Source organism: Muscardinus avellanarius (assembly GCF_963383645.1).
Source record: "Muscardinus avellanarius genome assembly, chromosome: 8".
Classification (NCBI taxonomy): Eukaryota; Metazoa; Chordata; class Mammalia; order Rodentia; family Gliridae; genus Muscardinus; species Muscardinus avellanarius.
The window spans coordinates 86,180,597-86,190,898 of NC_137794.1; the positions used below are offsets into that span (position 1 = coordinate 86,180,597).

Consider the following 10,302-nt stretch of genomic DNA (forward strand, 5'->3'; position numbering starts at 1 on the left):
TGTAGCTCGGAGGTCGAATGCCCCTGGATTCCATCCCCAGAACGGCAAAAAACAAAAACAAAAACAAAACTTCAGTAACTTATTTTCAAGTTACTCCCCTGCACTCTCCCCTTTGGGTATAGGGCTTTAATCTAATATCTGTTCCTTCTTTCTGTCTTGGTAATAATAAAATTACTTAAGTTTACAGCAAAAGAGTTTAGGCTATTCTTTTTCTAAAACAGACCAGAACAAGAACCCATGGCTACATTTCACACTGGTATAGTTAATTTAAAGGAAGTAAACTTACAAAAGGTGAGTTGGAAGCCAGAGTATTGGTAAAAGCCAGTACTTGGGCGGCTGAGACAGGACTGCAGATTCAAGACCAGCCTTGGTAATTTAGGGAGACTGTTTCAAAGTTAAAAAAAATATATAGCCAGGTGTGGTGGTGCACACCTGTAATTCTAGTACTTGGGAGGTTGAAATAGGAGGATTGTAGGTTCTTGGACAGCCTCAGCAAGTAGTGAGACTCTCATCAACCTAGTGAGACCTTGTTTCAAAATAAAAATAAAGCCGGGCGTGGTGGTGGCGCACACTTGTAATCCTGGCGCTCAGAAAGTGGAGACAGGAGGATCGCACAGGTTCGAAGCCAGCCTCTCTGGCTTAAGAGACCCTGTTTCCAAATAAAAAATAAAATAGGTCTGGGAGTATAGCCCGGAGATAGAAGGGTTCCATCCCCAGTATCACCAAGATAAATAAATAAATGAATAAATAATAAAGCATAGGTGAGGCCCTATGGTAGCTCGGGGGGGGGGGTAGCTCAGAGGTAAAATGCCCTTGAGTTCAATCCCCGGTACAAAAGAAAAAGTGAATTCAGAGACTATTTTATTTTATTTTATTTTATTTATTTTGCGGGCCTGGGGGTGGAACCCAGGGGCATTCGACCTCCGAGCTATACCCCCTGCCCTATTTTTTATTCTTTATTTTGAAACCGGGTCTCACTGAGTTGCAGAGGGCCTCACTAAGTAGCTGAGGCTGTCCGCGAACCGCGATCCTCCAGGTCTCAGCCTCCCGAATGCTGGGATTATTACAAGCGTGCGCCACCACTCCCGGCAGAGACTATTTTAAAGAATCCTCATATTTCAAGTATGCCATTTAATCTCATTTTGGAAGTTAAAACTGGTTGTGTAAATGGGATGTTTAAAAAGAAAAAGAAAAAAATAGCTCCAGAGAGGTTTGTGGCTGATAGAAAAGGCATTTCTTGAAGTGAAATAGTAGAAGAGAGGCCCATGATATTTGAGTCAACAGAACAGATCAGGAGCTGCTATAGAAGAGAGGAATCAAGTCTGGATTGATTGGGACTATGCTGGGAAGAAAAGCACAAAAAGCACTAGGGTAAGATGCACTTCATCATTTTTTCTTTACATAAATACATTGTTTGGTGACAATTATTTTCCCTATTTACATTTCTCATGTCCCTACCAACAAATCCCTTGTTTCATCTAATCTGCTAACATGTTCACATTGATAAACTTCAAATAATTAAAAAAACACCCAAACACTACAATCTTTCTCAAGTATATGAATGTTTCAAGGTAACTTCCAAAAATGCCAAGACTTCCGTGCCTTTGTTCTTCCTTCTTCTACATTTTTAACACTTTCTCAAGTCTCCTCCTGTTGGGGTGCCAAAGATGTTGGGGTGAGTTCTCGGCTCAGGAACTCGGGGTCTGCAGGGTCCTTGGCTAACGTGACAGAAAAGAATTTCAGCACGCGCCAGTTAGAGACATAGACAGAGGTTTATTGGGGAAAAGGGGAGGAAATACACATTCAAGAGAGAATGCGGGCACCTCAAGATGAGGAAGGCATATTGGAAAATTCAGGGTTCTCTTCTTATAGGGGACTTTCGTGAGGGGTGGGCCAGAGACGGTATGTGAGGATGAGCTCAGTCCGGTAGTCCCGAGGCAATTTATGGTGGGTAGGTGGTCTGGTCGGCCTTAGGGTGGATGATCTTGGGTTGATTGGGGTCCTCATTAGTTGATTGACAGATAAGCTGGGATATCCTAAATTATAGGTTTTCTTGGAAATATTGTTAACTCTAGGATCTTCAGGTTTCCCAGGAATTCATGGTAGAGTCAGGCCTGGGAAAGAGAACTGGTTTGTGGACTAGAGGCAGAAGCACTTCAGCTCCAGGTTCTTATATCAAAGTTATATTTTTACTTTTCCTTCCTGTCTGTCTCCTTTCTACCCACTTATTCCTTCTATCCTACATCACTCCCAGGTTCACTTGTTTGGAACCCTTTGATTTCAATCCCATTCAAAAGCTGCCACAAGCGCTGGGCATGGTGGGGCAGGCTTGTAATCCCAGCATTTGGGAGGCAAAGACAAGAGGATCGACGTTAGTGGACAGCCTCAGCTACTTGGTGAGGCCCTTTGTAACTCAGTGAGACCCTGTTTTAAAGTAAAGAATAAAAAATGGGACTGTCGTGTAGCACAGAGGTGGAATGCTCTGCTGCCCAAAAAACCACCTTATTAAAAAGCTGCCACAAGCCCAAAGTCCTCTTAATTTTTCCCCATAACCTCAATCCCTAACCGTGTGCCACTCTGTACCACACAGAAGGCATTTGCGTATTCTAATCTTTGGCTCAAATCATAATCTCACCACAAAAATGCAGAGCAGCAGGAATATCTGAAATTTTCAATTTTTAAAGCAAAAACTCAATAAATATTTGCATGAGTCACAGAAACAGTATCAGCCTGGGGAGGTGGTACATGCTTGTAGTCCCAGCATTTCGGAGGCTGGGACAGGAGGATCTGGGTTTTCCGGCAGCCCCATCTACTTAGTGAGGCCCTTTGCAACTTAGTGAGACCCTATTTCAAAATAAAGAATAAAAAATAGGGCTGGGAGTATAGCTTGGAGGTAGAATGCCCCTGGGTTCCATTCCCCGTACCGGAAAGAAAAAGAAAAAAGAAAAAAAAGAAACAGGTTCATTATTTTTTATTGTTGTTTGGTACTGGGAATGGAACCCATGAGCATTCTACCTCTGAGCTACACCCCCAGCCCTATTTTTTTATTCTTCATTTTGAAACAGGGTCTCAGTAAGTTGCAGAGGGCCTCATTAAGTAGCTGAGGCTGCCCAAGAACCCAGATCCTCCTGTCTCAGCCTCCCAAGTACTGGGATCAGGCTCAATACTTTTAAGATAACACTGAAAGCATGTTTAAACCTAACCACGAACTCTATCAATAATTTGCTAAAATGTCAGGGTGCCTCTGTCCCGGTGCCTTCTCCCTGCACTCTACCACGTTGGCCATTTTTATTTCTGTCACAGCACCCAGCAGCCTGCCTTCTATAACTGAAACCCCCGGTGCTTGCCCATATACCCAGTCCCTATTTTTCATTTTTTATCCTTTGCAGTACTGGGGACACCCAGCCTCTATCAATTGCTGACTAGCTTGTTAACCTGTCGGGAGAAGTTAAAACAAAAGACCTGTGATTAAACCGTTTCCTGTATTTGCCTTAGAAGTGGGGTGGGGAAACAGGGCAATCACTTTAAAAATGAACATTTTCTTCTGGGAGGGGGGTAAGAGTTTTGAGGTCCTCAAATTCCGCCGCTAACTTCGCCAAGTTCTGGGTGGAAACGCTTGCAATTCTTAAAACCATTTTCTTTTTTTCATTCCTATAGTATCAGATCCTACGCCGGGGTGTTTAGGATGCACCTGACGACGACTCGGAAGCAATCTAGTGTTCGTACGACTCTTGTAGGACCGACTGGAGTTCACACCGGAGCTGGCATCTGCGTGCAGGGTCTACGTTGCTGACACATTGCCAGCAAAGTGGGATTTGCGAAGTGCTTAGCTGCAAAAACGTTTCAGAAGCTCCAGTTTCAGGAAAAAAAGAAGAAAAAAAAGATGAGGATTATCCAGAGTGACACATTCATGGGCACTCAGAATGACTAAGAAACGACACGACAAAGCGTGTCGATTCCGTAAGCTCGGTCTAGAGGAGCCGTCCGGAGATGACAAGAGGATGGGAACCAGGTTAAAATGCGCTCAGAGGGAACTGGAAAACTAGGCATCCGCGCACCACGCGGGAAGCAAGTTTGGCTCTTATCGCGCTCCGTAGCAGGAGTTCTCTGGGCCTCCGCAGGCCACGCCCCCGCAGAGAAGGGCGCCTTGAGGCTGTCCCTCGCAGTGCCTGTTGCGTTCCCCTAAGGCCAGCCCAGTAGACGGAGGGCAGCCTTAAACCGGAAACAGAAACTCCCAAGACCCGGCACCGCGAGAGCCACCTCTTCTCGTGAGTGGGAGTGCACATGCGCATAGGCGCCTGGCAAACCCTTAAATAGCGTCATGCGGACGCGGGCGGTCTCTTTCCCTGCCGCCGCCGGGTCGCGCGGAGGCGGAGGCGCGGGGTGAGTTGGCTCAAGCCGTGTTTAGTGTGGTTGTTGTGGCATAAGGTTTGGTGACTTAGGTGTCGGACCGGTGATAAGTATTTGGGTTTATGCTGATTTTTTCCCTAAGTCATTGTTTTTGCTTTTCAGTGCGTTCAAGATTCGGCTTCACTCGTAACCACCGCCATGGCCGAGGAAGGGTGAGCTCGGGCCCGGGGTGGGTGCGCGTGAGGCGTGGGCCCAGCCCGGCGGGCTCGGCGGGGACACTGTAAGCGTACCTTTTCATCGCCGATGCCTCGGCCTAGGGTTAAATGCTCGGTATAACCGAACGTTGTGGCCTATCACATTTCAGCATTGCTGCTGGAGGTGTAATGGACGTCAATACTGCTCTACAAGAGGTGCTGAAGACCGCCCTCATCCACGATGGCCTAGCACGTGGAATTCGCGAAGCTGCCAAAGCCTTAGACAAGTACGTGTATCGGTAGTACTGTGGGTTGTTGCATCCGGAACAAAACTGCAGCCAAGGGAAGAAAGCATGAAGTTCAAGGTGTTAGCACAAGGTTCTGAATGGCATCCGTTCAACCGGAAACCTAGGAAAAGGTACCAGAACTCAGATCTATATAGCCCACTAGCGTGGGGGGTGCTGTTTGGAGTGGGGATCAGCAGCTGATTACTAAAGCAAAACTACAGTGTTTGAATGATGACTTAAATTGTCGGATACCCCTTCACCCCTTTTATGGGTGAAACACAACAGTCTGACAAACCTGTAGGTTGTGGGGCTAGTTTAATAATTACAGGGTAGACAGCCAATTAACAAATTCTTAGGTAAAACTAATGGGATATAAAGCTGATGTTTGTTGCAGAAGCACCAAGACATTAATTTTGTAAGTGTGAGCTGTAAATATTTACTAAACTCCAAACTCAATTAGGTTTGGCTCAGGTGTTCCTGGGGTTGATTACACGTGTGGCAAAACTGCATTTTTTATTTTCTTTTGGGGGGGGATGGTGATTGAACTCAGGGTGGGTATTCTACCTTTTTGTTTAAGCCCCCAGTCCTATTTCTTTTACCAAGTAATGGTATTAAACTGTGCTTCACCATGCCCGGTTTTGAGCTGAATTTAAGTGCATTGTAAAAGCTTGCAAGTTGTAAATTAGTCTTAAACTGACTACTTGAATGTAGTGAGAATAGCACTCTTAGTTGGCTGTGTATTTCAGGTTCTGGTATTAATCTTATGCATTGCTTATACTTTGGCATTGTACAAAACTTTGTATGTGTGCATCAATGATATGGGCCTGGTTGTGGAGCAGTTTAGGCAGGATTGCATATAAGAACCTGGCTTCAAGAAAAGTTGTCGGTTTTTTAGCACAATTATTTCCCTAAGATTGGTAATGGATGTGCTGCTTATTGTAGTTTGCCAGTGTAGCCAGGCAAAAAAAACCCTAACTGCAATTGTAGTGGATTTAGAACTTATGTTTGGTTTCATTTTAGATGCATTTTTATTCCAGGCGCCAAGCCCATCTTTGTGTGCTTGCATCCAACTGTGATGAACCTATGTATGTCAAATTGGTGGAGGCACTTTGTGCTGAGCACCAAATCAACTTAATTAAGGTAAGTGTCAACAGTCTAAACTGATTTGTTAGCTTATTAGGTTGGCTAAGTCATGAGTCTAGATAAATGGCATTTATAGTGATGCTTATGTCAGTGGCACATTCTGCAGCCTCAGGCTTGTTGCTTTTTGCACATTTTTACACAGGCCTGATTGGTGGCTTTGTTAGGCTAACCATCAGCATTTTATACCTGTTGGAACGACATGCTGATTTTGATGTTGGTATAGAGCAAAAGTGAGGTGAAATGCTTGTTAGTGATCTTGGTGCTGTGCATGATGACAACTGGCTCCCTCTACTGAATTGCCATGAGGAAACTGCCATGTCACCCTTCTGACCACAGCTGCTTCTAGAATTTAATTTATTGTCAAAAGCATTCGTGTGTTAATACAGTGCTGTATTTGTTTTTAATTGCCCGAATAGGTTGATGACAACAAGAAATTGGGGGAATGGGTAGGCCTCTGCAAAATTGACCGAGAGGGAAAACCCCGTAAAGTGGTTGGTTGCAGTTGTGTAGTCGTTAAGGTAAGTCACTATATTTGGGGTAAAGGTACTGTTGGTTAACTAAAACTTGGTGAAAAAATGTGGTTCTCAACAGGTTTTGAAGTACTTTCTGTACTTCAGAAAATAATTTAAAAGCCAGCCAGTAAATCTGCTTACCTGAATGTGTTTCTGCAGAAATTTTAGAAAATGCTGGCAATAATAATGCCATGTTACGAGCCTTAAAGACATTGAAGTCATTAAGGTCCCTGAAAATGGCTACAACAAATTTTAATGGTGGGAAGAATTTTTTATAAGACTTTATTAAGGATTCATTATAATTAGTAGAGCAACATGCTAAAACCTCTAAATGTTACTAAGAAATTGCATGTAATTTTTTTTAAGGACTATGGCAAAGAATCTCAGGCCAAGGATGTCATCGAGGAGTACTTCAAATGCAAGAAATGAGCAAATAAAAATTTTGGTTTACATTTCTCATCTCTGGTTTTTATTGGAGGGGCAGTAAAATAAGATCCTAGGGAAGGATGGCAATCATTACAAGGTAGTACGAACAAATTACCTGGAAGTGTGCTCAGAATTACTTGGCCCTTGTTTCCAAGTGAAGACCTGTTGAGCTGACAGTGTTGGCATTGAAACAAGAGTACCCTGTGTGAAACTCTGCTGCTAAAAAGTATTGGTGGCAACCATTGGTTACTTGGGTGTGCATTTATTGCTAAGACCTGGAGAAAATAGAAAGTGGTGGTTAATTGAAGTCAGAAGCCAATGTCTGGCTAAAGCTAGGCAGGTCATCAAAGTACAGAGCTAGCAGGACAGAACTTAAGTGCTGAGATCACAAATCTACAGTAACAGTGTAGTTTTCATTGATCCTGAGTAATATGAAATCTTAGGGGAAGTGTAAAGTTGGTAACATTTGTGTAGCATTGTCAAAGTTTTGTTACTTGGCTGGTGGGGTACTGGTATTATACAAAGATGGGACATCCATATAGAACTTGGTTAAGAATGGGACAGGCTGGTGGCTGAGATGAGTATTACTCTAGTCAGGCATTTTCAGAAAAGTGGAACAATGAGCTGGACATGAAGATGCATGCATGCCTGTAATCCCATTGGTTGGGAGACAGATTGGCAAATCAGGTTTGTACCTAGCCTGAGCTACTTAAGTTCCTCTATAACTTAGACCCTGTTTTAAAATAAAAATAGATTTGGAGATGAAGCTCTGGTAGAATGCCCCTGGGTTCCATCCAGCCACAGTATGTACCATCACCACACACAAAAACCCTCGAACTATGCAAGAACATCCAGTGGTAAATTCAAGTGAGGCAGGAAAGCACCATGGTGGTGGGCTTAGATGCCCAAGGAGGCATGCAGGCTCTCCTGTCTTCAGCATCTGTTGGGTGAAGTGTGCCTGCTGGTATGTGCTGGGAGTGGAGGGTCCTTTACTTTTAAGCAGATCTTTTAAAAATCAGGTATTTAGGGTTAGGGGTATAGAAGTATGAACAGCAAGAATTCACTTAGAAGTACTGGGACAGATCTTTTCAGGCAAAAATTAAGTCTGGTAATCTTTTTAAATTATTTTTTGTATTTTGTGGTAATTTTTTTGAGATGGGATCTTCCTATATTACCCAGGCTAGTCTCCAATTTGGGATCCTACCTTAATCCAGGTCTCTAGCATTACAGGTGTGAACATGTATGAACATCTGGCACAGGTCCTTTTTTAATCTTGGCAAACACTTCAAACATAGCAGTAGCACATCTACATTGAAATTGCTTTGTTGCAAGTGAAGTGTGTATTTCCCTCCTAGAGCATAGAGTCTAGCCTTAATCTACCCATTAAAGTTGCATTGGGACTATAGGTGCCTCTAATCCCAGCTACTTGGGGGAATTGAGGACAGTCTAGTTGGTTTATGCCCTATCTCAAAATACAAAATAAAAAGGGCAGAGGGTGCATTAAGTACTAAATATTGCAGTAGATAAAGGCTGAGTTGAATACCACTCTGTTGAACACTACTGCAATAAATAGGGAAAAGGTTGCATTGCCATCTGGTTTTTCTTGAAAAGATTTAGATATCAGGAATGTATGAATCCTTAAGTTATATACATCAACGGCTTTAAAGGTTCTCTTAGGCATGAAACATCCAGCCTAGAAGAGCATTGCTTTTGTTTCATGCTCAATAATCATCACATTCCTAGTTTGGTTTCTACAGTGCCCTGGCTTTGGGAAGGAGATGTGCCAGAGAAGAGGTGTTTTGTAGATAGAGATTATTTTTTGTGTGGTACTAAGGATTGAACCCAAGGGTATTCTGCCTCTGAGATGCACCCTTTCAACCCTTTTGATTTTTTTTTTTTTTTTTTTTTAAACAGGGCCTAAGTTGCTGAGGCTAGTCTTGGACCTGTGGTCATCTGGTCAGCCTCCCAAGTACAAGGATTATTGGTGTGTGCCACCACACCTGGCCAGAAGTATTTTTTATAGTGTTTTTTTCGGTCTCTCTTAAGTCATGTAGTAACTAAGCTGACTATGAAATGTGTAAAGTATCCTAGCGATCCCTCTGTGGCATTGCCAATCCATGAGGTTCTATTGACTTCTTTGAAGCTGTAAGGAGAAAAAGGATTTAAAATTTCTTTGGTTGAGCCAGGCGTGGTGGTGCACGCTTGTAATCCCCGCACTGCTTGTAATCCCCGCACTTGGGAGGCAGAGACGGGAGGATCACACAGGTTTGAAGCCAGCCGCGCTGGTTTAAGAGACCCTGTTTCCAAATAAAGTATGTACATAAAAAAATTGGTCTGGGAGTGTAGCCCAGAGGTAGAAGGGTTTCCAGGAACCCCAGTACCATCACACACACACACACACACACACACACACTTTGGTTGAGAGAATATATTTACTAATTATTAATAAAAAGAGCAAGAATAGCTAGACGTATACCCCTTTCAAAACTATTAGTAATACTTTTTTGTGTGTGTGGTACTGAGGATGAAACCCAGGGGCATTCTACCTCAGAGCTACACCCACTACCCTATTTTTTAAAATTCTTTATTTTGAAACGGTCTCGCTGAGTTGCAAAGGGCCTCACTAAGTAGCCAAGGCTTTCCTTAAACTGCTGCGATTCTGCTGTCTCAGCCTCCCAAATGCTGGGATTATAAGCATGTGCCACCATGTCTGGCTATTAGTAATACCTTTTTTTGGTTGAAAGATGAGAAGAATCATATAAACTATCCGTGGAATGGTATGATGCTGTAAAAACAAGGAGTATGGAAAGACATTAATATGAATATTTTTAAAGCACTTCAAAACATACAATAGCATAACACTTTGAAAATACAAAAAAGGAGATGAAAGAATATAAAGGTACATGCCAATAGAGAAGAAGATGCTGAAGAACATACATCAAGATGTTAGCACTTGTTTCTGGAAAGGTAGGTTTTTGAGTTTTCCATTTTTGCATTTGTTTTTCTTTTGAATCAACTTTTTTTTTTTTAGCAATAACTACTACGTGTGTGTGTGTGTGTGTGTGTGTGTGTGTGTTACTAGGGATGAAACACAGGGGCCTTCTATCTTTGGGCCATACTCCCAGGCCTATTGTATTTTTTATTTGGAACAGGGTTTCACTAAGTTACTGAGAACCTCACTAAGTTCCTGAGGCTGACTTTGGACCTGTGATCCTCCTGTCTCAGCCTCCCAAGAATTGAGATTAGAAGTGTGTGCCATCATGCCTGGCTGTAGCAATAACATTTTTAGTTAATGAAATAATAGTACAGTACACTCTTTCGGTTAATTTTAAGTACCATTAACTTTTTTTTTTTTTTTTTTGGTGGTACTGGGGTTCCTGGAAGCCCTTC

At 42.8% G+C, this 10,302-nt stretch overlaps 1 protein-coding gene across 1 annotated transcript; it reads left to right on the forward strand.

Moving 5' to 3' along the window:
• Window positions 1-4,359: 4,359 nt before the first annotated feature.
• On the forward strand, window positions 4,360-6,938 carry RPS12 (ribosomal protein S12). Its single transcript, XM_080700797.1, has 6 exons — window positions 4,360-4,383; window positions 4,513-4,562; window positions 4,715-4,831; window positions 5,869-5,971; window positions 6,391-6,492; window positions 6,853-6,938. Exons 2-6 carry the CDS (start codon window positions 4,549-4,551, stop codon window positions 6,913-6,915), a joined length of 399 nt encoding a protein of 132 aa, XP_080556923.1. The 5' UTR covers window positions 4,360-4,383; window positions 4,513-4,548; the 3' UTR covers window positions 6,916-6,938.
• The last annotated feature ends 3,364 nt before the right edge of the window (window positions 6,939-10,302 follow it).